The 27,021-nt window shown below is 35.5% G+C and overlaps 1 protein-coding gene across 2 annotated transcripts in view; it reads left to right on the forward strand.

The window, feature by feature from the left end:
* The window catches only part of Edil3 (EGF-like repeats and discoidin I-like domains 3), a 501,754-nt gene that overhangs the window by 99,929 nt on the left and 374,804 nt on the right, over nt 1-27,021 (forward strand). For both annotated transcript variants that reach the window (NM_001037987.3, NM_010103.4), the window contains exon 2: nt 23,420-23,548. In NM_001037987.3, coding sequence (NP_001033076.1) covers nt 23,420-23,548 — 129 coding nt within the window. The remainder of the gene's footprint in view (nt 1-23,419; nt 23,549-27,021) is intronic.

Below are 27,021 nucleotides of genomic sequence, written 5' to 3' on the forward strand. Positions count from 1 at the left end.
TAAATCCTTCATTTAAAGAACTAGGCATATATGTAATGACATCTATGGGACTACACTATTTCTGATTTTTCATGAAGACAATTTATATTAAAATAAAAGTAAAATTGGTGAGCTTAACATCAAAATATATAGTTTCTAGCATGCATTGAAAGAATTAAGTTGTTGGAAAATGGAATTATCATTACATGATCATGTGCTGCTGCACACATTGCATTTTTGTTGTTGTTTTCTTTGTGGGTTTGTGTGTATAGTCATCATTGTTTTATATAAGGGGCGCTTCTTAAACCCAGTTAGTATACCCAGAATTTCCTTTTGTGTCTTCTTAAAATTTATGTTAAATATAAGTTTATATTTTATATAATCTCCCCCATTTTACTGAAAGAAAATAGCATTGAAATAAATTGACAACTGCAGCCATAAGGTGAACCTAATAAGCCTGTTTTAATTTTCCTATGAACATCAAGGCAGATACATAAAGTATCTTTCTTCACCCACTTCCTAAAATAAACTCACTATTCCTGAAATTAGGTTGGAATAGTATTAGAAAATGATATTAGTATAGATGTCAGTTATTCACGAATGATATTGAAATATCTATGGTGTTCAAATCACTTTAAATTCAGAATTCTGGAAAAAGGAAACAAATATTCATTTTTAAAAGGAATGAAACAATGACAATAGAAAAATAAGTTACTCCATCTTCATTGCTTGTCAAGATCTTGAACAAGTTTACTCAATAAAGCATAGTTGTCCACAATGATTATATAAGGTTATAATCAAGGGGTAATTGTACAATTAGGAAACACTGTGGTCTCAATGGGCTCAAGTCTTTTTTTCCTACAGTTTTCCCCCATCATAGACATATAAATGCAAAGTGATAGGTGCATAGATTAAGTAAAATACATAAATAAAAACATCTGGATAGAGAAATATAGGCTCTACACTGGGCTGATATTGCCCTGTAGACGAGCAACCTTGATCAAATAAAAACAGAAAGCAAGAAAGGGTGAGGTCTGGGGACCCCAAGAATAACTATATGCGACTCAAAACTGAAGTGTCATAGGGAGATCATGATCCACTGTAGCATTGTAGGATTTTCAATGGTTTTAATTTAAATATGCCCTGTAAATTAACATAATTATCATGCCAATAATGGGCTTTTATGTGCTAGATTCTTTATGTAGTATCTTGTTATTTCTCACTCTATCCTCAGTACAACCTGAATATCTAAGTGTTTCTATTTTCACTTTTTCCTTTTACAAACTGGACTTAATTTAGTATGAGGGAACACTGGCTGTCTCCATCATTAGAAGATTCCTCCACTGTTGATCAGGACAGAAGGGTAGCTCTTTCCTTTGCAGAGTGATTCATAGAGACTTATGAAACTGAAGGTTCAGTTTAGCACAAAGCAGTGCCCTTAAGAAGAAAGTATTCTTTCTTTTCTTTGTGATGACAAAATATCTGAAAAGATGTAGTTTAAGGAAGGAGTGTTTGTTTGGCTTTGTATTTTAAGGACTTACATTTCATGGTATTCCAGAAAATGTGGCAACCAGAGTTGGAGGCTACCTGGTCACATTTCCTCTACAATGAGGAAGCTAAGAGATGAATGTTTGTCATCACATGGTTTTTCTCCCTTTTGTTGAGTTTGAGACTCCAGCTCTCAAAATGAGGTTGACCTACATTTATAGCAGATATTCCCACTTCAATTCACCAAACATGCACAGTCCCTCACAGATGCCTACAAGCTTGTCTCTTCAGTGATTCTAGATCTTGTAATGTTGACAATAAAGAGTAGGTATAGCAGTCAGTAGATGGATCAGGGATGTGTCTTTTATATTAAGGACAGTACTATCTAAGGACAATCTTTCTGACTTTATTTCAGTTGCAAGGGTACTGTCTCTTCATATAAGAGAAGAATTGTCAGTCCTTTAAACACTTTGGTCCTTGGAGCACTACAGCCATATAGCAGAGACAAACAAAGCCCAAAGGACTGTAAGAAGAAGAGAGAGCCAAGTTCTAAGCTGAGATCATTCCCAAAATAGTAAAGCAGTGTCACAACTGTCATGGTCCTGTGCTCCATGTCCCATGGGGAACAATCAAGACCTTCTTACTGTCAACATCTGAAAATACACCAATGCTTCGCTAGTCCTGTACATTCTGAAGTAATTTCGTTTTCACAGGTCTGTTCATAGAACTGTGAGAACCACTTTCCTATGCATGGCGAAATGTTTTGGGCTTGAGAATAACTTATAAACTACTATGGAAAGATAACAAGTTCAGAAAGCTTAGCGTTTTATTATTAACTTAGTTTAATGGGTGCAATTCTTTTTTTAAGCCTTACTTTAATTATGTTTGAAGGTACTGATAATGCTAACCTTATGTTTTAGTTTTATATATTAAATAAGATTGTGTGTTTCTGTGTGCATGTGTGTACATGTGCTTGCATGTGTGTGTGTGTGTGTGTGTGTGTGTGTGTGTGGTTACTGAGTAAATTTTACTATATAGAAAAATATCAATACATTACTTATCACTAACAATATATTTTGAAAACATTCTCTAAATTCAAAGTGCTATTGGCTTTTGGTTCTTTGATATTGATAGGTAATTCTGTGGTTGTAAGTCTGTAATTATAATTATCACTTCTTTGTTTTCTTTTAGAGCAGAGTCAAAAAACCACGTTCATATAGAAAGGCACTATAGTTTAGACTGAAAAATGGAAATCATTACAGCTCTTTCTTATATTTTATATTATATATACATTTATTTACATAAATGTTTATCACATATATAAATATTTTATATTACATATAAATATGTTTGCTATGTCTTGAGATTTTATCCAAACTCTTAAACATCAATACAGAACAGTGTACCACTTCTCTTTTGCTAAAGAACAAAACAAACCCTTTAAAAGCAAAGTCAAGAAGACAAGCTGCGTGAATAGCATAAAGAGTGGCCCCGAGACTGAGTCAACTCTGAGCTTCTCTAACACCTTTGATTGCTGTCAAGTAAGATTTTCTGCCTGGAGGATTTCTATGCTGACCCTGAAAAGGATTCTGCATCTTATCTTGCCACTGGTTTCTAAAATTGAATTATAACCCCAGTAGTATTAGATTGTAGATGATTTAGTAATTGGTTAATTACATTAACAAGCAACAGGCATAATTTCATTAACCAAAGTAAAAAACTTGATAAACTGCCTTAACTGAACATAAAGCAGAGGGTTTTTTTTTTCTCCCAAGCATAAACTAAGTCTCAGTGGCTTACAAGCTTAGAACATATCAAAAAAAACCAGCAATCAGGGCTTTCGCAGGAATCAAAGGCACATGCATCATTCATAAGGGGTCTTGGAACATCATCATTAGTTAGTTAGCCCTGTATTTTCATGACAGTATAAAAACAGTTTTAGTTCAAATGCAACTCCATGATAAACTATGTATGCATAATATGACATTTTGAAATAATATTATTTTTGCCTTTGCTAGTTGTTCTATCTGTTAAATGTAATTCCATGTGTTTTTTTTTCTAGATTTGCTATTTGTATTTAGAAATGTGCAATAGATTCTCCAAACCAGAAACTTAAGTTGTCCAGATAAAAACAGAAGAATAAAATCAGGTCACGTGGGTCATTGGATAGATTTGTGTTTAGTTCTTACTTTAATTTGTTTTGAACCTAATACACTGTTTATGAATTCTAAATAGGAGGGAAAGATGCATGCAAGATGGGGAATAGTTCCAGAATATTGCTATGAAGTTAATAGTTTTACTTTTTCCTCTTACATGGTTTACCATGCTATTATTCCCTTCAGACTATAAGTAAGAGAATGAGAATCAGGTTGCATAGTTTTTCATTAGTTGACATGATTTATTTGATACTGAATTCTGAGTATGTTACTAAAACTTATGGTATATTAACGTTTTTCTTACTTCCATGTTAACTGTAATAGTAACCTTCAGAACATGTGACTGCTAAGCTTCATAAGAGCTTTGTCAATAAAGTGTTAGTGCTTGGCATACAATTAATTTTAGTGGATTTCTTTTACTGGTGCTATTATTGTTGATTTTGAAAAATAAAAAATAGAAAATAAAAATGTTATCATCTCAGAATATATATGAATAAAAATAAGTACTGTATTGGAAATGACTTTTCTATTAATTTTGTCAAAAAGATGTAACAGGCTAGCATAGAACACACATTGGTCAAACAAACATTATCAACAACTTACTGATAGTTATCTATGTATCCTCAGGCCCAAAATTAACGGCGCTGAATCACCTGATACTTTACACCTGTGCTCTGTGGGTGAAGATATTCGGAATTCTTGAAGATCTCCTTTTTTAGTGTTTCTTGAATTAAGTAAACATTAAGTATTCACATACATTTATGCTTCTCACTAACCTCTCTATCTCTCAACTCAACCTTGGTAGTTATGTTTTGACTTCTACCTAGTTGCTAATTAGATTTTAAATGCTGTTTGTCTTCTAATTATTTTTTCTTATTACTGTGACATGAGAAAATATTGAAAAATGAACACAAGGAAGAACAGTTAAATACTCATATGACCCCTATAAAGACACAAGCATTACTGGTTTCTTTACACATAGCCTTTTAGGTCTATGGCTCTCTCTAACGTTAGAGAGATCATACAGCATCTGTTGCTTTTCTACTCAGGGATGTGAAGACGGAGGTTTAATGAAGTGTTCTTGTGCTTACATATGCTAAACATCTCCTATACCATTTTTCTGCAGCTCAAAGAGGAAAGAGGGGGCATGAAGAGGGAAACTCTGTAGTAACTGCTGGCACATCCCTTGATTTTCCTAATCCTAAATATGGGAAAGTTGCCAACGAAAATCACATTAACATAGGAACTCATATTTAGAACAATATTAAGGAATGAAGACCCCCCAAATTTGTGTCTATTTTGGATAGTAAAGCAATATAATAAATCATCCTTAGCTGTTCCTCCCCAAGGGACAAGGACTCAGAGTTTATCTTAATAGAACCAGTCTTGTGTGACCTGTCCCTGTTAGAGAGCAGTAGAATCATAGTTACACATTGCTTACACTAATGAAAATCAATTTGGATGCAGTCCCAAACCAATTCTTAAAAACACAAAAGTTGTGGTATTCTAAATTGAAAACCATTTTTAAATGATAGTAGGTAATAAGCATAAAATATTTGAAAACTGTGACTTGATTCTCTGGTTATATTTCTATTCCAAATAAAATTTATAAAGATATCTATGTAAGCATCATCAATTCACAGTAGATTGCAGAAGAGAGAAACGGGAATGCTTTAAAAGTATGGTTTGGAGTGATTTTTGAGGCCTAGTGTGCTCACACTCTTGGATGGTATATATTTGCTTAGCAAATGAAACAGTTTTATGCTGACAGTGCCTCCAAGGTATTTTAAAGCCAAAAGTGAGACATGGAGCACTGTCATTTCTGTCCAGCTGTGTTAAGCAAATGTAAATTTAATGACACAGAGATTTTCGGAAACATTGCCCAAATATGAGATAAAGCAATTATGTTTTTTCATGTTGGGCAATGAAAGAAAGGGAATGAACATACGAAGTCACATCATGGCTTCATTAACTTATTGTGGGAACTGTAATAACTTTTTTATTTTTTAAGAAAGGCAGTCTTCTAATGTTTATAATCAGGTAAATGTTTGTAATCATTGAAATTACATAGTGAAAACTTTAGTTTAATGCAATTCAAATTAGTTAGGATAATAAGTAAGGTAGTGAATTATAGATGTGACTTTTGCTCTTGTTAATATTAATTTTCTAAATTCTTCAAAATCCATATACACTATTTCTAGAATCTAGAAAATATGTAATTTTAAAATGAAAAGTATGAAAATAGTGGTTAATAGTATAGATTCATGAGTTATTCTGCTAAGGTTCCAATTTCATGAACATAGACAATTTTCTAAATTATTATTTGACAATAAAAGGGCTCAGAACACTACTGGAGATCAAACAGTCCTCATTATTACAGTTACTTTATATTTAGTTGAAAGAGTTCATATCAATACCAATGTCAAAAAACCTTTGCTGATAGAAAAAGGTCACATCATTGAGGTGATATTCATAAGTGTACAGAAATTCTCATCGTATTATTTTAAATTACAATGCTCTTGCATTTTTAATGATAAGTCACTTTGTTATATTGTATGCACTAGCCTTAATTCCATTTGGTAAACATTGCGTGCATTCAGGAAGGCCTGGCTTTTTCACAGAGAGGCTACAGAATTAGTATTTCATTTGCATCTGAAAAAGAGTCCTATGTTGCACAATACATACAATCTTCATTACTTCCCTTAGCTCTATTTTAATTATTTCTTCCTATTCATCTACTATTGTTAGTACCATTACAAAAGGGAGCAATCTCTTTCAGTACATTAATACTGAAGCACATGTCCATGAGTTTCTAAGGCCTCTATTTCTACATTGATATGACACCATTGTCACACACTGTTTGGTATCCTCACAGTGATTCTTTGAATAAGAGCAAGTGCTTGTAAACACTCTCTAGTATCGAACTGGCATCTCTTTCCCTGTGCTGTCCTGAACCTGGTTTAGACCCAGGAATTTTTATTATTGTCCTAAATTATTACCTACATTCCAAGATTCTCAAACTTTTCTAATTTAGTTAGGAAGTACAAAATTGAAACATTTTATAGTACTCTAACCCTGAAGGAATTAGTTTATCATGTAAAAATTATGTCACTAAGGAATCAGAGCAGCGTTATAGCATTTTTTCTTACCTGTTCTATTCCAGGATCTTCCTTGATGCTCTCTGATACTGGTGCTTGCACCAGCATAGGACATTATACTGAGTGTAGTGATGTTCACTACAGCCTGAAACCCACAATCCCTACTCTTTTAACAAAAGGAAATGAAATCAGAACATGATAAGACACTAAATCAGAAATCCATGGCTTCAAGAAGGATGAGAAAGGCAGGCTATATGCAGCAGTACTAAAGAAGAGTCCAGCAGACAAAAATAAAATACCTTGCAGAAATCTGAGGTCTATGACACAAGGAAGAAGGTGAAGGAGAATGGTGGAGGGACTAAGGAAAATGTATATACAAACAGCTCCATATTTCTCAAGCAATGCTGCCTGTGCGTGGACTACAGGGTAAATTCTGCAACTTTAAAGTTATCAGTTTTCTCAGAGGTAAATCCACTCTTGTGAATGATAGAGTTTCTCATAGGGATTGATAGGTGTTAAGGATCATGTGATCATACCAAGTATGAAGTAGTAAAAATATTTGGCATGCAATTAATACAGAAACTACTAACTACTATTGCTCGGAAATAATGTAATGTTCTAACAGACAGTTTATACAACAGTAGAATTTTTTAAGGACACATAACAAATGATGGAAAAAGAGATCACAAATTTGAAAAAGGGAAGAGGGTGTAGAAGAAAGTTTGGAGGGTGGAAAGAGAAGGGAAGAATGACATGGTTATATTATAATCACAATGTAAAACAAATAATTTCTAAAAATTCTAAGTTTGCATATACTAGAAGAAACTAATTTTTAAATGTATAAAACAAAAGTGTGGTATTGAAAATACTGATTGCATTGTGTCTAAACACATGTGCATATATAAACATTAAATAAAATATTCAGATAAAAAATTAAAAATCATGAAGTAGAGAAAGAAAAGGAAAACATTTTTGGAAAGATTCTATCACAGCAAAGCCAAAGGACTCCCTTGAATCTCTGAGGAGAGGAAAGGAAGGTTGGGAAGTGCACAAGTGCTCTGTGATTATAGGATTTATGCCCAGACACTACTGTTGAAAGAAATCTAAACAAAACTTGGGACTGGGGATGCTCGAAGAGTTTGGATATTTGCTGTCCTATACTCAGATGATTTTAACTTGAACTCATCACTCCTTTTGAGAGTCGCTAACAACATTGTTTCAAAAGCAATTCTGCCACTGAGAAAATAAAGAGACAAGTAAGGGCAGAGCCTCACGAGCTGCAGAGAAAAACACAGATACTAGTTAGGAGTCTTGGGCTGCTACCTGTGAAGAACATTCTCTCTGGTCACCGCGGGCTCAGAAATGAGGTTTGGCATCGTAGAAATGAGGACAGATAGAGACTTTTGCATGAACTCAGGCTCTGGGGCTGTCCATTTCTGTGCCTAATGGCTTGCTTTCAGCAAATCACCTTTCTATTTTGAAGGCCAGAAAAGTAACAAACTCCCACTTCTTCGGGCTTTCTTAGATCTACTTAAGGTAAAAGCACTAATATCCTAAATGGAGTTCCATTAATACATCAGGTACTCCTGAAGAAAGGGCTGTCTCCTTCCCTCTTTACAAGCAGGTTGTTTCCAATAAAGATGCAAATTGGGGTGTTAGCAGCTATAACGTGACCAGCTTTCACTAAAGGAGATGGGCCAGGCCGTACTGAGCAGATTTCGCTCTCTGCTGGGTTAATTGCTCTAGAGTCTTTTTGTTTAGAAGCTCTCTTGTATTAGAAAGCAAGCTGTCCACTTAGGATTTAAATCAGAATAACAGACCCCATGCTTGTTAGAAGCTGTAGCAAGATCATTTGTACTGCTATTATCAGTAGGCATGTCAACAGAAAGGGCTCTGTAGAGGAAATTAACTTTCCTGTTCTCAGGGATGAATGGTGGTGGCTGGAGAGAAGGAACCATGAGATTTGAGCACCTATCAGACAAGAGTTGATCCATCTATTTTATAAAGTGTCTTCAGTTTAAACATCGTAGCAACAAATGGTTGGAGATACACTTGAAACACTACAAGGTACCCGGTCAGCCTTCTTCTGCTGTAACTGATATTAAGTCATCCTGATGCTGCCTTGTAATTATGAATCTTGAAATACGATTCTAAATAAGACCAGATAAGACTGTGCAATGTCTTTGTGGGTATTTTTCCTCTCTTATAATATTATTTCTGCCTCAAAAATAAAATGAACAAAAGCAAATCATGGAGGCCAAAACAGAATGTTGTGTTCCTCCGTTTGATTTATTCTGCTCAATAACTGATTAGGCTAACTGCAGGGGTCAGGCTTGTTCTCCCTTAGAGGTTATTCTTACATTGTGGCTAGGCAGATTTGCAGTGAGGAAATGCAGAATTCTTGATCTAATGTCTGAATGAGAAGAAGCCATGTGACAAGCATTGGACATGACCCTGGATTGTATGTTTTAGAGTTCGTGTTTTCGCAAATCAGTGTGGGTTTGTGTGAATGAGGGGATCGATGCGCTGAGCACAACTTTCATGATGTGTTCCATTATTTATATACATCAGCCAAAGTCTAGCAGCCTAACTTCTGAATTGTCCTCTCCAGTCAACTGAAGAACTGCAGCATTTTTTGAGAGAAAAATTCAGTGGGGCTGTGATGTTTACATAATTGTTAGATTTATAATTTAAAAATACACTATTGTATACTATCTCTAATATATTATCTGTCAATCAAGCTCACTGTGTCTGATGATCATGCTAAGCTCCACAAGCCTTGCCTCACCTGGGTTGTGAAAGCACAAGCCTGGCTCTGACTCTCAGTGGGGCATGCATATTCCAGGTCATCACTTCCATTCACATTTGTAGCAGATTCATGCTGGTATCAGTTCCTGCCTCTCAATTCAGGGGAAATTCTTGCTTCCCCTAGCTCAGTTTTTGTCTACTTTTCCAGGAAATGGTTCTCTGATCGCTACAGGTAAATGTTAACTTCTTTTTCCATTCTTACATTTTTAGCAACCAACCTCATGAAAACACCAGATGGGAACCCTTTCAATTTATCTCACAGCATCTACAAACATATGGACGTCCAGCCCAAACTTCTCTTTACATTGTCTCACTCCTCAAGTAAAACAGCCCTACATGTGCTCTGAAAGCTTTTTCCCCTCACTTTCTACTCCTATGATTTTTCCTTTGCTATTATCTATAACCTCATCTCTGCCTAAAGGTGTTTCTTGTTGGCACCAAACTACTACCAGGTTCCTACATTGTACAGTCAATTCCAATCTCACAAACTTCTCAGTGATTTGAATAGCTTTTATTAAAGACATTTTAATGTAAAGAACTTTTGCTCAAACTTATGACATGGATGTTGTCATTTGAGTTTTACCAATGATCATTTTTTTTTCAAAGAAGCCAACAGACATAGAACAAAAGGTCCACAGCATTGCAGAGTATGAGGTGGAGGCTGGCCCACCTGATGTTCTGTCAATCACAGTATGATGTTGCATACCCTGTATAGCAATGCATTTGTGAACCTCCTGGGGGAAAATGAAGACTCTTGTTTCAGGGCTGAGTATAAACGTCCTTGTGCCTGAAAGGCTTGGGATTGAGGACTGACAATTGAAGCATATCAATTGGTCTCTCGAGTGCTAGCGTTACTAATCTTTGTGAATGCAGCCAACACTCTTATTTTAATCATCATCCACAATCACCAGTTCCTTGACTCTCTCTTTATCTAGATCATTGAAAGCCAGCAAAATCTCTAAGACAAACCAATAGCTCTGGACCTAATCTGAACTGGGTGACACTGTTGGCCACATGGTTTCAATCTGGAGGCCATTTTCTCTTCAAAGACTTCCCAGATTCTATGTCTGAGTTCACCCTACTTAGCTCAGGTAACAATCTTTTGTCTTATTTTTATGTACTTCTAGACTGTGAAGACATAATTTCTATCCTGGGCCTTAATATGTAACTTTTATTGACACAAACAGCGGATACAATATATGTCAGTTGAATAACTGGATAGTCAGAAATCAAAAATACTTTGTAATTTTATTTTATTGTCAAATAAAAATTATCTGTTTGCTGTTAGATTCGTATATCCTTTGTTTATACAAATACAATACAGTACCTGCTAATATTAATTTATAGTTATTCTATATTCATCGGACACCATATGTTCTATTTATTATTTGGCTTATAACTTACTGGAAAATTTTATTTCCTAACACATAGAACATTAGCAAAGAAAGCTTGGAAGTGAAGTATCTTCTCCCATTATCCTACCTAATTTCTGTTTTTATGGACTTTTTTTCTCTTCCTGCTTTTTATTATTTTCTCTGTTATTGTCTGCCTTCCTTTTGTCTTCTCCAAGTTACTGAAGCACTTATATGAGTTTACAAAGTGTTGAGCCTTGGATCCCATTCCTAATATCACTGACTTAATTGGAGTGGGCACTAGGCATTTGAGGAGTTCCCCTGTGCTTCCAATGCCCAGTAAAGTTTGAGAACCACTGGGTTAGATCATCTTTAATGTTCCATTGAGTTCTAAAAATTCTAGCTTCTGTTATTTTAGGAGACTCCCTAGAGTGCTTTAAAACACAAAATATATCAAGGATTCTCTTTGTTGGAGACTGAAAACATATTTCTACTTATACAGAAAGCATTGACTGACACTTCATGAAATCAGATATAATTTTAAATAGTTAACAAACGACAACTATTGATTTTCTTCTGGATAATTTCTGTCCTCTAGGCTATTAGTATTTGAAAACAGTTTGAAGAAGAAAATGTATCCTAATATAGCAGGGAAAAGCTTTGGATTGCATTGAGCATAGTGCTTTAGACTAGCATCCGTGGAAGTTTAAGTGCATCTGTGTCTAAGGTTTCCTTTGGTCAGATATTTGTTAGGAAATCCCAGCATTTCCTGTAACTAAATTTTAACAGTGTTGTCGCTGAGGTACAGAATTGGGTGGCCTTTCATGATAAGTATGGTAAATGATTATCAGTGAAATTCCACTTTCTATTATTCCTACATATCCCTAGGTTTCTTTCTATTTTAAATAGCTTTTTTTTCTTTTTTAATTGCTCATAATATACAATATTATGAAGAATTATTTTGTCTGTATATGTATCTTGTGTGCTGACATGCATATGTACCCATTTGCTTGTACTGTGGTGGGCAAGTGGAGGTCAGAGAACAACTTGGAGAAATTGTTACTGTCACTATGCAGGTTCTGGAGATGAAACTGGGGCTACATGGGCTTGCTGATAGGTATTTCTAGTCTAGCTATCTTAAAGAGCCTATACATTATTTTTAAATTTGCAAAGCATAGAATCAGATTACACTATTTTTAAGGCTTTTTTCGTATTGATTCTTGGAGAATTTTGGGCAATGTGTTTTGATTAAATTTACTCTCTCCCTCAACTCCTCCAAGATTCTCTGTCCCCTGCCTACTGAAATGTATATTTTCTTTCTCTCTTTTTCTTTTTCTTTTTCCTTTTCCTTTTCCTTTTCCTTTTCCTTTTCCTTTTCTTTTTCTTTTTCTTTTTCTTTTTCTTTTTCTTTTTCTTTTTCTTTTTCTTTTTCTTTTTCTTTTTCTTTTTCTTTTTCTTTTCTTTTCTTTCCTTTCCTTTCCTTTCCTTTCCTTTCCTTTCCTTTCCTTTCCTTTCCTTTCCTTTCCCTTCCCTTCCCTTCCCTTCCTTTCTTTTCTTTTCTTTTCTTTTCTTTTCTTTTCTTTTCTTTTCTTTTCTTTTTCTTTTGTTAACCTACAAAATTCAATGTGTACTGCCTATTTACTTGGATAAGTAGCTTTTCAGTGTTCTGTGGTCAGCTTAACAAGGGATAGACTCTTTTTTAATTTAATTTAATTTTAATTTTTACTTATTCACTTTATATCCCACTCACTGCACCCCTTCCAGTCACCTATCCCACAATCTTCTTCCCTCTTCCTTTTCCACTGAGTGGGTGGAGTTTCCCTGGTATCCTCCCATCCTAGCACATCAAGTCTCTGCAGGGTTAGGCATTTTCTCTCCCACTGAGGCCAGACAAGGCAGCTTGAAGAACATATCCCATTCACAGGAAACAGCTTCTGGCTTAGCCCCAGCTCCAGTCATTCAGGACCCACATGAAGACCAAGCTGCACATCTGCTAAATATGTGTGGGTAGTCTTAGGTCCAACCCATATATGTTATTTGGTTTGTGGTTCAGACTGAGAGCTTTACAGGTCCAGTGATATAAACTTAAAGGAAATTGACATTCCCTCTCCCTACAGCTACCAAATGAGAGAACTCTACAGCTAGTGGTGCACCTTCTTACATACCCCCCCTGTCCATGGTGTGTGGTTTTTGTTTGTTTGTTTGTTTGGTTGGTTGGTTGGTTGGTTGGTTGGTTTGGACTGAGCTTCCTGAGGTCCTGTGCATACTTTAACAACTGCTGAGGTATGATATGTGCAGCTGCCCTATGGTGTCCAAATGATAGTATTTGCTTATAATCATCTCCAAACTCCAACTCCTAACAACTTTCTTTCCCTTTCTGCAATGAATGTTAAGTGTTGGGAGGAGGAATTGTGATGTATTGAGGGTTGTAGCTCATTGAGGGTTGAGAATTCTGTGGTTACCTATTCTTTACACCTTGGCAGGCTGTTGGTCTTGTGTTAATCACCATCTACAACAACACTTCTGTGATGAGGTTCAAGAGACACACTTATCTATGGGAGTAATTGAAAGCCATTAGGAACCAATTAAATACTATGTCCCTTTAGCAGAACAAGAGTAGCAGGTTCTCTCCTAGGGCTTATGGCCTGTTTTGCCATAAGTTCTTGGCCAGTCAATGGTACCAGCTAAGCTTCGTCTTTCGGAAAAGTATTTACATTCGATGGGAAAGTTGTTGGTTACTTGCATGGCAGTCCTGTCAGTGTTAGGCATATCTTAGTCAATGATTTTAGCTTACAGAGCTCATATCTAAAGAAAAGAGATGATTTTTGTTTTTCCGCCAGTGACAAACAAAATTGTCAAGACCTATGAAACCTAGAAAATAGTTTCCAAGTGAGTGCCTGCAAAATGTCTCCATTTTATATGGTGTGAATATGTGGTATCTTCAGTTATAGCGTTTTACCCACAGGTTTTGGAGAGTCACAAATAGCATTGTCAATAATTTTTAAGGCTTGGGGTCCTTACTGTCCCAAAACTCCACAAAAGACAACCTATTTATGAAAGTGAGATTTCACCTGTTGGCATCTAGCATTTAGTAGGGTCATCACCATCCTAAGTATTGAGAACTATATTTTAACACACACAGACACATAAACACACACACATACACATACGAGCACAAACATGTATATGTGTGTGTTATATAGTAATATGCAAAGTTCTATATGAGTTTTTAAATTACCTTAGTATATGTATTCCTCCTCATTGAAGTGGCACTTCCTAGCTTTTTATATAACTTTTGACCTGACATAATCTTTTGTATGAAAGAGAAGGTTTTAATATCAAATTGTATCAAATTGTATGCATTTAAATCATTAGAATATATAATACAAATGCTTTCTCAAAGGGTAACAACTTTAAAAGGTCCTTGTCAATTTAAAAGTAGACATATATTGTTCCACAGTTTCATAGAAAATATATCAAGAGAGTGTTAACATTTTCTGTAAGGTTTGCCAGTTTGAGTATGCAAATTCTCATGAGTTTTATCTCATTTTAACTAGAGTTATTGCTCATTTGTATACTAGATTTGGCTAGTTATTCTATGTACTTAATTTATAGTTGTTTCAAAATTGTGACTTGTGCAATTGAAAGCAAAGATTTTGCTTTCTTTCAGTTCCTTAATGAAGTAGCATTATGACTGCCATGTTCAATGGGAGAGCAATAAATTGAAGATGGCACAGCAGTGTATGAGCCCACATTGCCGTGTTGTAAAATGTCAATTCAAACACTCCCTGTGTTCTATTTCCCCACAATTAAATATGAGTGGTAACATCCTACACAATTACCATGCAGAGACACTGAAGTGATTAAGTAATAAGTCATGTTCATGAGGTAGGAGCATAGGTAACATATTGGTTTCTTATTTTTAGTTTTACATCTGTGTACAAATGTTTTTGTCAATGTGGAGAAAGCCTACAATTAACATTGACAGTATAGACTAGTGTTTCCTAGCACATCTAGTTAGAAAAGATAAAGCAAGACTCATTTATTCTTCTATATAAATTCCTAATGTATTTATACTATTCTGTAAACATGAAAAGACATTAGTATCACTATGTGAATACATTAATAAAGTGATATAGTTACATAAATACATGACAACATTACATGGGAATAAGGATAATTTAGATGTTTAACATATATATATATATATATATATATATATATATATATATATATATATATATATACTGTCCTGTGCATAAGGAATATGAATGTCATCTTTCAAATTATATATGTTTCTATGAAAATTGTTGTGATAACAGTATTAAATGGATATTGATTACTGTGTAGTATATAAACTGGATTCTTTTTTACTGGTTTGCGTTCATCACGTTGGAGACTATCATGAGAATTATCACTTGCATTCTTTCTAAAAAGAATAAAAAGGAACTGGCAGTTAGCATGTAGGAGAATGCAAATCAATTTATTCTTATCCCCTTGTACAAAGCTCAAGTTGAAGTGGATCAAGGACCTCCACATAAAACCAAATACACTGAAACTAATAGAAAAGAAAGTAGGGAAGAGCCTTGAGAACATGGGCACAGGGGAGAAGTTCATGAACAGAACACCAATGGCTTGTGCTCTAAGATCAGGAATTGACAAATGGGTCCTCATAAAATTGCAAAGCTTCTGTAAGGCCAAGGACACTGTCAATAGTACAAAACAGCAACCAACAGATTGGGAAAAGATCTTTACAAATCCTACATCCTATAAAGGGCTAATATCTAATATACAGAAAGAACTCAACAAGTTAGACTACAGAGAACCAAATAACCTTATTAAAAATGGGGTGCTGAGCCAAACAAAGAATTCTCAACTGAGGAACACTGAATGGATGAGAAGCACCTAAAGAAATGTTTAACATCCTTAGTCATCAGGGAAATGCACATCAAAACAACACTGAGATTCCACCTCAGACTGGTCAGAATGGCTAAGGTGAAAAACTCAGGTGACAGCAGATGCTCGGAAGGATGTGCAGAAAGAGGAACACTCCTTAACTGCAGGTGGGATTTCAAGCTGGTACAACCACTATGGAAATCAGTTTCATGGTTCCTCATAAAACTGTACGTAGTACTACTGGAACACAGCTAGACCACTCATGAGCATATACCCAGAAGATGCTCTAACATGTAATAAGGACACATTCTCCACTATGTTCCTAGCTGCCTTATTTATAATAGCCAGAAGCTGGAAAGAACTCAGATGTCCCTCAACAGACAAATGGATACAGAAAATGTGGTACATTTACACAATGGAATACAACTCAGCTATTAAAAACAATGAATTCATTAAATTCTTAGGCAAATGGCTAGAACTAGAAAATATCACCCTAAATTAGGTAAACCAATCACAAAAGAACACACATGGTATACACACATTGATAAGTGGATATTAGCTCAGAGGCCCAGAATACTCAAGATACAATTCACAGACCATATGAAACTCAAGAAGAAGGAAGACCAAAGTGTGGATACTTTGGTTCTTTTTTGAATAGGAAAGAAAATACTCATGGAAGGAGTTACAGAGACAACATGTGGGGCAGAGGCTGAAGGAAAGGCCACACAGTAACTGCCCCACCTGGGAATCCATCCCATATACACTCACCAAACCCAGACTCTATTGTGGATGCCAACAAGTGCTTGCTGACATAAGCCTGATATGGCTGTCTCCTGAGAGGTTCTACCAGTGCCTGTCAAATATGGAGGTGGATGCTCTTGGTCAACCGTTGGACTGAGCACAGTGTCCCCAATGGAGGAGCTAGAGAAAGTACCCAAGGAGCTGAAGGGGTTTGTAGTCCCATAGAAGGAACAACAATATGAATCAAAGAGTACCCCCGGAGCTCCCAGGGACTAAGCTATCATCCAAAGAGTACACATGGAGGGACTCAAGAGTCAAACCTCATACAGCAGAGGATGGCCTTGTTAGTCATCAATGGGAGAAGAGGCCCTTGGTGAAAGCTCTATTCTCCAGTGTTGGGGAATGCCAGGGCCAGGAAGCAGTAGTGGGTATGTTGGTGAGCAGGTGTTGGTAGGGCTAGGAAAAGGGATTTTCAGAGGGGAAACCAGGAAAAAATATTACATTTGTAGTATAAATAAAGAAAATATCTAATAAAAAATGTTGGGTATTATTTAAAAAAATAGTCTCTTTCTCTTTTGACATTGCTTCTTCCTGTTCATCTTTCAATTTTCAGCTGAAATAACCACCTTACTTGACTCTCTATGTTGAATAATCAATTATATTTCCAGCATTCCTTATCAGGTATCAGATTTCCTCCTGGCATTGATTTTACAGCAACAACACTTTTTTGCTTCTTTGTGAGGCTTTCATTATTCATTTCCTCTACAGTATAAACTCAAAGAATGTGGAAACATGATGTGTTTCATCTCGGCTGCACTCTGCTATCTCAATGTGGTGTCTGGCAAATGAATCTATGAAGGATGAGTCACTGCTCTTCTGGTATGCAAACTGAAGACAGACACAAACGCATCAGGAAAATGTAGCATACAAACCATTGGAGAGCTTAAATGTCAATGAAATAAATTAGCCACCATGTATGCCAGTTTCCACCATATTGTCCTAATATAAGATTCTTCTTTATGTGAATTAGAAGTATTACATTTATATATACACCAATATCAATGAAAATGACATGAAAATGTACAAAATTTAGGGGAATTTGTTGGCTTGTCATTACTTATTTGTTTTGCACTGTTCTATACACTAAGGGGTGATAATTAACATACCTGAAAATGTCACTCCAAAGGTTCAAGGATAATGGCTTGTGAGGGGAAAAATGAGAGACTAAGAGATTATATGTATTGCCTTCAGTATGAAATAACTAAGAACAGGTAGGGTCACTAGGAAAAATAAAGCTAAAGTCAGTGCTTTCAGAACTCTAGAGTGAGTGGAAAATACAGGAAAACAGTAAGTTAAATTTTGCCTGCAAAGATTTCCTGCCCCTGGGAAAAATAATTACTTCTTTCTATTGCCAAAAGGCAAATCAGTACCATCTTAATTTGTCTGATTCTGCCGGAAACAGCAGATGGAACTATAAAACATAGTTAGAATAAAATTAAACATATCTGTCCTGAGCTAAAGCAGGTGAGATGGGCTAGCCAAGAAACATCAAGGTGTCACACTGCATAGGCTGCAACATGCAGACCCATGGCAGAGGCCTTGCTGAAGGTGGAATAACAGGCTATATAACCTCTTTGTGTTTTTCTCTGCCTTCTTGTTCTAATTGCCATCATAATTTTAAGATTTATCAAGCAAGGGGATGAATAAGTAGATGACAATCATTTATTTCAACTCCAAGGACTTACTAGGCTTTAAGTAAGATTTTTTTTTCCCTCTTCAAGTAGGTTATTTCCTTACATTAATTTGATTTACAAAGAATCAGTTTCAACAGACATATCAATTAGACATGAAATTTAGCCAGGACAGTGAATTTGTCTTAAAAATGTCAATCTGCATCTATACCATTATCTTGATAACAGCTACATATAGAAAATAGCAGGATAAGGTGATGGCTTTGATGAACATGACAGTAAAGCAGAGTATTCTGAGAATGAATATTATTGTGCCCATTGGGAAAAAATTTCCAATCTAATTTCATGGAAAACAAGCTTTTACATTGCTATGAGCTTACATCCTCCTATGCAGATCTTGTGGGATGCTCCCCTTGGCCTCTGTCTGAATTGTATAAAACCAATAACTATTCATAGTGAAATCGACAGTTCCTAGTTGTTCCTGCATGAGAGGGATTCCACCACAGTTGTTTGCTCTTAGTCTCCCTACTGTATTGTTGTGTCTGCATAAGTGGCTATTCCTGGTTATTCCTACCTCTGTCCTCTTTGTCCTTGACCTCTATGCACCTCTTTGCACAGGTGTAAGGCATATATTGCAAGAGGAAAGCTTTCTTTCTTCTCTTTTAGATTTTCATCAGTCCATCCTTCCTAGGCCTTATATTTTTTATTAAACATTTTATTCATTTACATTTCAAATGATAGAGCCCTTCCCAGTTACTCCTCCATGAACCCCCATCCCATCCCTTTCCCCCCTTTCCTATGCGTCTATGAGGGTACTCCTCTTCCCACTCACCCAGTCCTGCCTCACCACTCTAGCATCCCCTACATCAAGTCTCCAGAGGACCAAGGTCCTCCCCTCCCATTGATGTAAGGTAAGACCATCCTCTGCTACATATGTATCTGGAGCCAGTTGGTTGTTTAGTCTCTGGGAGCTCTGAATGGTCCCATTAGTGGTTTAGTCTCTGGGAGCTCTGAATGGTCCCATTAGTGGTTTAGTCTCTGGGAACTCTGAATGGTCCCATTAGTGGTTTAGTCTCTGGGAGCTCTGGATGGGCCGAGTAGTTGATCCCAGGGGATTGCAATCCCTGTCAGCTCCTTCAGTCCTTCACCTATCTCTTCCTTTGGGGTCCCCAGCCTCAGTCCGATGCTTGGTTGTGAGTGTCTGCATATGTATTGGTTAGGTGCTGATAGAATCTCTCAGGGAAGAGCCATACCAGGCTCTGCTCACCAAGTGCTTCTTGGCATCAGCAATAGTGTTGAGACATTATATTTTTATGTTTGTGATTTTAGCAAAACGATTGTTTAGTATGTTGTCATTATTTCTTAGTAAACATTTTTATCATCTTTTTCTTCTTCTGGCTTTAGGTATTGAGTAAAGGACCTTCAGCCTGTCAGACATACACTCTACCACAGAGGTGTATCTCAGTTAGCTAAACTTGTTACTCTTAACTTCCTTTTAGTAGTTATATCTTGGTCAACACAGCTACAACAAGAATGCACTTATAAGTGGGTATGGCAAAAACAGACTCATATCCATATTAGCTCCTGTTGTTTTCTTTCATTCTTTCTTCTTTTATGTCTGTCTCTTTCTCTCCCTCTCTCCCCCTCTCCCACTTTCCTTCTTTCTTTTTGTGGTTGTTTTCTGTTGTCTATGTTTTGTGCAAGTCATAACTTCATGTTTGGCTCAGACTACCCACCTAATACTGGGACACATTTGCTAACATCTGGCTGATTTTTGACATTAGATTTCACTTACTACAAGTGTCACATTTATACTGAAGATTACCTACCATTTCTTATATATTTTTAAGAGAATCTTTGTTTGTCTGCTATAATATTTACTTATGAGCTGAAGGATCTCTCATTTCCCATGTCCTGTTTTATCTCTGCCCTTTAATAATTCATATTGAAAGGAAAGCCTGTCAGTTCAATACTTGCATTATTATCAGACATATTTATTTGAGATGTTCTGCAAACTTCCCATATGCAATATTTCCTTTAAAACCAAATGCATTATACTTTATTTTAAAATGGACTACTTATGAACTTATTCATGGACTCTAAATTTCATGCACTCACCTCAATTTTGTTACAATGGCATTTTGACTTATTGCATGTTAAAGTACTTTTATGTCATTTCAACCCTTTAAATGATGTGCGAATATTAATGTGGTGAATAAGATACAAAATAGAGAAAAAATTTAACAATATGTTGTAATCTTAGGTTTGAGAATGAAGCTCAGTGGTAGAGCACTTGTGTGACATTTTGCAAGTCCATAGACTAAAGATCATCCAAAAAAAATAGATAGAGTACAAGTACATAAAACTTAAATCACAAATATGAATTTTACAAAATGCTAATGTAGTAGATGTAAAATTTGGTAAATATGTATGTATGTAATCATCAATCTAATTAAGTTGTTATTCCTCCAGGTTGTGTTCATTAAATAATTTTATGTCACCTAAAAGTGTTTACAAACATTAGTTTATTAGAAATTAGTAGGCATGTGTTGGCGAATTTTATGTCAAGTTAACACAATCTAGAATCATCAGAGAGGAGAGATTTTCAATTGAAAAAATGCCTCTATATTACCAGGCTGTATTCAAGCCTATGGGGCATTTTCTTAATTCCTAAGGAATGTGGAAGTTTACAGCCCATTGTGGGTTGTGCCATCCCTAGGCTGGTAGTTATAGTTCTACAAGAAAACAGGTTGAGCAGGCCATAAGGAGCAAGCCATTTCGCAGCATGTTTCCATAGCTTCTGCACTAGTTCCTGTCTCCACGTTTGAGTTCTTGTCCTATGACCTGATGATCACTGAATTCCTTCAGTGATGTAAAGAAATATGGGAGTGTAAGACAAATAAATCCCTTCTTCCCCAAGTTGGTCACTAAGTTTCATCACAGCAATAGTAACTCTGAGAAAGTTAAGCCATAATAAATAAAGAACAAAAATTTAGCAAGAGAAATAACAACAGCAAAGTTCCCCACAGCTAGTTTCTATGCATGTGACAAGAAGTAGGCAGATATTTCTCATTTTAACCACAGAAGCATTATATTACTGATACATATGTATGATAAAAATATATAGCATATTTAATATTATCATCTGAAAATGGCAGCATAGGTGCCAAGCAAGGTTTCATTTCATAAAATGTACACATGAGTTTAAGTGCATGTGTCTTAATAGTCACATAATAGTCATGTGCTGGTGAGAGGATATCCTCTGGTATGGCCTTCACCCTCAACCTCATTTGAGGCAAAATTCCTTCTTAGTGACAGCCATGTGCACAGTGGTCTTGCTGTCCCTTGTGCTTCTGGAGATTTGTCTGGATCTCCCTCCAGTCTGAAATGAGAAGCACTGAGATTAGGGATGGAGTCTAGGACAGCATTGACATGCATGACGGTATTGACCCTTACTTCTTCACGCTAGCAAGAACTTCATTCACAGTGCCAGCTCCCCAGACTCCAAGAATAGTTTATTAAGAAAAACTCCAAAATTGTTGGAAAAGCAAAGGAACAAGATCTGCCAACCTTATGTAGTTCCGATTCTCTCTGTCCACCAACATCAGTACTTATATTGTGTACTTTATACTATGTGTTATGAAAGAAGGAGATCAGTGTGTGTGTGTGTATGTGTGTGTGTGTGTGTGTGTGTGTGTGTGTGTGTGTGTGTGTGTGCATGTGTGTGCATGCGTGTGTGTGTTGCATAGGGTCTCAGCTGCCAGAAAGAAGCATGTCAGAATGAGATTTTCTTGATTTTTAAGTGAATATGTAATTGTAAGCCTCTAGAATATCTCTCATTCTCCGACTCTCACCCAGATACTGCTTTCTGTCAATACAAATAAGAGGATACAAATATCTTCAGCTTGCCTTGCCCCTACCAACATGTGCTGCCTGTGGAAGTCACACTCCTTTTTGGGATAGTGCAGAAAATACATGGAATTATGTTGGACAGTGTAATATTATTTTGGTGACTGTTCACACTAACATTCTTTGGATTTATTAGATGATATTGTTGCTCATATTTCTTCAATGAAGCTGTCTTCACACCAGAGGCACGTTCTTTCATACACATTTTTGTTAGCAATGGAAGGAAATAGTATAAAATTGTAGTCCACGTGATGCTAAATTTGATGGTGATTATTCATCCTCCCAATTTCTTTAGCCTCCCCCCCCCCCAACTTTCCTTCCCCTTTCCTTTTAGCCTTGAAGGCATCTTAACTGATAAAGCTCCCAGAAGCACTGGGATTATTGATGAAGTCTATGAAATGGTCTGATGAATCTAACTCAATTCCAGTTTCTATAATAAGTCATGCTCCTCCACTCAGGAGTTTACATGAGAGCTATTCCTGCTTTCGCATAGAATCAGCATTGCTACTTTGGGTATGTCAGCCTGCTCAAGCATAATTCTCATGATTTTCTGATTACTTTGATTTTCTAAGTGGGCCTTTCATGCTCCAAATGAGATTTGCGATTTCCTCGAGATGTCTCTTTCCTGTAGTACCTTGTCATGTGCAGATATTGAGCCAATTGACAGTTTAACAGTCTGTCTGGAAACCTCATTACTCCTACTCAAAATGTTATCACATATGTGTTCTGTTTTACAAGTTACTACAGGTTATAGTTTCACCAATTACCATTCTCTTTTCCACACTGGGGGCCATTTTTCTAGCCCATATCCATTTTTAGAGTAGAGAATTCGATCTGTTTTGCTACAGCAGAGATGAAGCCACAGTACTGACCGCCTCTGCTTTGGTGCAGCATACTTGGTCGCAGGTTTTTCTTTGGACCGCCAATGCTTCTCTCAGTTCAAGAAGTTTGAGAAGTACATTGGCCTGAATGTACCTCAAGTTGAGCTGGAAAAAAGCAAGACAAATCCAATATGCTTTTGTTCTTTGTTACCTTCAAGTCTATTAGCATCCTTTTGCTAATGTGAGTACACATGTCAATTCCAGATTTTAGCATTGGAAAATTTATCCCAGCATATTAGAGTACCCAAACAGTTACAGTGAGAAACACGTAGCTGTAAAGAGAGCATTTACTGAACTAACTAAAGAAACCCAGCTGCTCCTGACTTTTGGGAATCAGCCTGTAAACCAATCAAGTGAACTGGTTGGTATTTCAATCCTAAAACAGACATAAAAAAGTCACACTCTGATTCTGTTCCTCAGGTGACATTTGCAACCCGAACCCCTGTGAAAATGGTGGCATCTGTCTGTCAGGACTGGCTGATGATTCCTTTTCCTGTGAGTGTCCAGAAGGCTTCGCAGGTCCGAACTGCTCTAGTGTTGTGGAGGTTGGTAAGTGCAAGATTTAAGCGTCTCCATAGTCATCATGTTTACTTTTGTGAATGGTTTTCAGCTATGACTCTTGTATGGTGAAGCTATTTTTAAGATTGTATTGAACTTTTTAGTTATATTACTTTTAATTTTATCGGTTTGAGCTTATCTTCTGATCATATTTTTATTGCTGATATTCTTAAATACATGATAGTTCCTAGTTTAGTGATTGCCACTATAATTGGAAAAATTGAATACAATGAATTGCCCATTCCTCTGATATAAAAGAAATTTATTTTTATGCAAATAAAGGCGATAACTCTAGAGTTTACTCAAGTAAAATCATTTATGTAAATCTAATAGATCTTTTAAATGAATTGATAATATGTACTAGTATTTCAGAAATCTAAATTATTCATTTTCTAAGAATATTAATATATATCACTTTTTAAGATTATGAAAAATATGCAGTATTCCAACTGCAATCCTCACAAAAACCTGTTCAAAATTCTCTTCCTTGGAAAAAATGATTCGTGTCACTGATTACATTCAAAATCATGTTTTAATTTGTAAAAAATGTCATTGATATAGAACTTTGTAATATTCATAGTTTCCAAACAGCTCCCCAAAATGAACATGGATATATTTTCAGGGTTTCTAAAAGGCTGACCACAGTTCAGTGGATAGTGAAGCATTCTGAGCACAGACTGGAGTAGATGACTTGTTAATCTTCAAAAAAAAAAGACAGGAAATTGGATAGGAGAGAGTGGAGATAGATATGGAATGAATTAATCGGTGAATTTGATCAAAATGAATTTTATAAAGTTCTCAAAGAATTTAAAAATATTTTCAAAGCCACCATGTGTAAACTTCTGAGCAAAATTTTTCTCTGAGTCAAAGCAGCACTATGATTAGGTGTGAAAACAATTAATTTTCATAGCAGTACCAAAAAGTGTCCAAAATGGTCTATATTTGTTAGATATGAAATCTAATAATACTGAATAAAATTTTGTCTGTCTTCATAATTGCTAGAAAATTGGACACTTTACTGGTTTTTGGTTAACAACTTGGGAAAAAAGAAAAGTGTTAGCTTTTGGGGCCAGTGATGAGTTTGTGTTACCTGTCATTGTATCAGATACATCGGACCAAGAAGCTGTGTTTAGTAAAGGCCCATAACTACTAGTGATTACCTAAATAAAAGAAGAATCACGTAACAAAAATTTTAATTTTATACACTTTGACACCAATTATAGAATTTAGTGTACTTCATTTTTAACATGATTCATATATTTTCATAATATACTAGCATGATTATATCTGAAAATTTTGATTTATGCTTTTACTTAGTTTGTCTTTTTAATTCATATCATAGATTAATCTCTTTTAAAGCTTTTAAAGTCAAGAATATTTTAGGTAGATTGGCATTATTCTATAGAAACAAAACTAGTGCAATCACTCTGACTTCATCCACAGGTATATACAGAAGTATTTTAGAGTTTAATATGAGTCATTTATCAGAAATCTACAGTACAAAAGAAAATTATAGCTATAAGGAATTCTACCAAGAATATTGGAATCTAATTAAATTTTAGTATCCTTATTTTAATTCCACCAATATCAAATTTATAGTTCCTTAGTAGTATATAATGTTTTTGTAAACAACTTGAAAAGGCAAACTCAAAATCAGAGATAAATATGATAAATATTCTTAAAGTATATACTATTTTAATTATTAGTTCATCATCTGACTGTTTGCCAGAAAAATGGTATAAGAGAGCAATAATAATCTATATTACAGTTCACTGATGCTGGGGCATTGGATGCTTATGAAGTTTTCTCTAGGTCTATTGCTATACAACTAAAACACTTACAATAATTGGATATTTGGCAGTTAAACTACAATATTTTAAACTATATTTGGTATAATATATTTCATACAACCATACTTTTGTGAGGCATTTTTCAGCAATTCTTGGAAAAGGTTTATTTTTATTTCATCCCAACAATGTAGCTTTAGCATAGATGTTATAGCAATTCTAGAATCAAAATAATGATGAGGGACCATAAAACGCAAATGTAGCAAGTTAAAATGCTGTTTTTTAATTAAAATTAACCTTTTTATAACTTATGTATAGACTGTACACATAGGATCATTGTTTGTTATTCACATCTTGTACTTAAAAGCAAATGGATTACAAGTAAATTAAACTTGTTACCTTGGCCCTAGTTCATCTTGTTCTTAATTAAATTAAACTTAAAAATTGATATAAAAGAATAAATATATATTTAATCAATATATCCACACAGGTAAAATAAATATAAAATGATAATATGGATCTGAATCTTTTTTTTTTTTTGGAATAGGTAACATGGGGATATATAATTAAAATTTAAATATCTACTTTTAAAAATATGATGTATGTAAACGTAAAGTTCTGGTCACAGTGATATCTCTTTGAACCCTATCCCAGTTCTAGTACACAACATGGTCTCTATACCTTTAGGTTCTCAATGGACTCAATTCCCCAATAAAAAGACATAGAATAACGGACTGGATATGTAAACAGGACCCAGCACTTTGCTGCATACAGGAAGCACACCTCAGTGACAAAGACCTCAAAGTAAAAGGTTGGAAAACAATTTTCCAATCAAATGGTCCCCCAAAATCAAGCTGGAGTACCCATTCTAATACGGAATAAAATCAACCCTAACCCAAAAGTTATCAAAAAAGATAAGGAAGGACAGTTCATACTCATCAAAGGAAACATCTACCAAGATCTCAATTCTGAACATCTATGCTCCCAAATGCAAGGGCACCCACATTCACAAAAGAAACTTTACTAAAGCTCAAAGCACACATTGCACCTCACATATTAAAATGCTTTTTGAGTGTTACCTGCATTGCTTATTTATAAAATAACCTTTGCAAGTATGTGTGTGTACCTGCTATGTACACATGTGATAGAAGAGCATATGGTCGGAGGACAAAGAAAGACACTCATTTCCTCTTCTGCTATCCACATCATCATGGTGAGTGAGCCTATGGCTTTTCAGGTAGACTGTTGGGCAGGCAACCTTGGCAACTCTTCTGTCTCCTGTCCAACGAATCTTTCAGTTATAGGTACATGAAGCTACTCCTGGTTTTGTATGTGGGTGCTTGGGATTCACACTTAGGTCTTCATGCTTATACATCCAGCACGCTATTCAACTGAATATTCTCTCTATCCCTTTCAAATATTTTGATTTAAAAAGTCAGAATTTAGGATAAAATGATAATTTTCAGATTAGAGAATTTCATAAGACAAGCACAGTATTTTAGTTTCTGCATTTTTTCTCAAGCCTGTATTTTCTAGCATAAATTAATGTCATACCACACATGTAATGAGTAAAAATATTCATTAGTAGTTCTTTAAGTATCTTTTCTATTTTAGGGTTTACCCTATTTTTAAAATGCAGGAAACAGATATTTGAATTATTAAACCTCTTTCTTTGTC

The sequence above is a fragment of the Mus musculus genome, chromosome 13 (assembly GCF_000001635.26).
Source record: "Mus musculus strain C57BL/6J chromosome 13, GRCm38.p6 C57BL/6J".
NCBI lineage: Eukaryota > Metazoa > Chordata > Mammalia > Rodentia > Muridae > Mus > Mus musculus.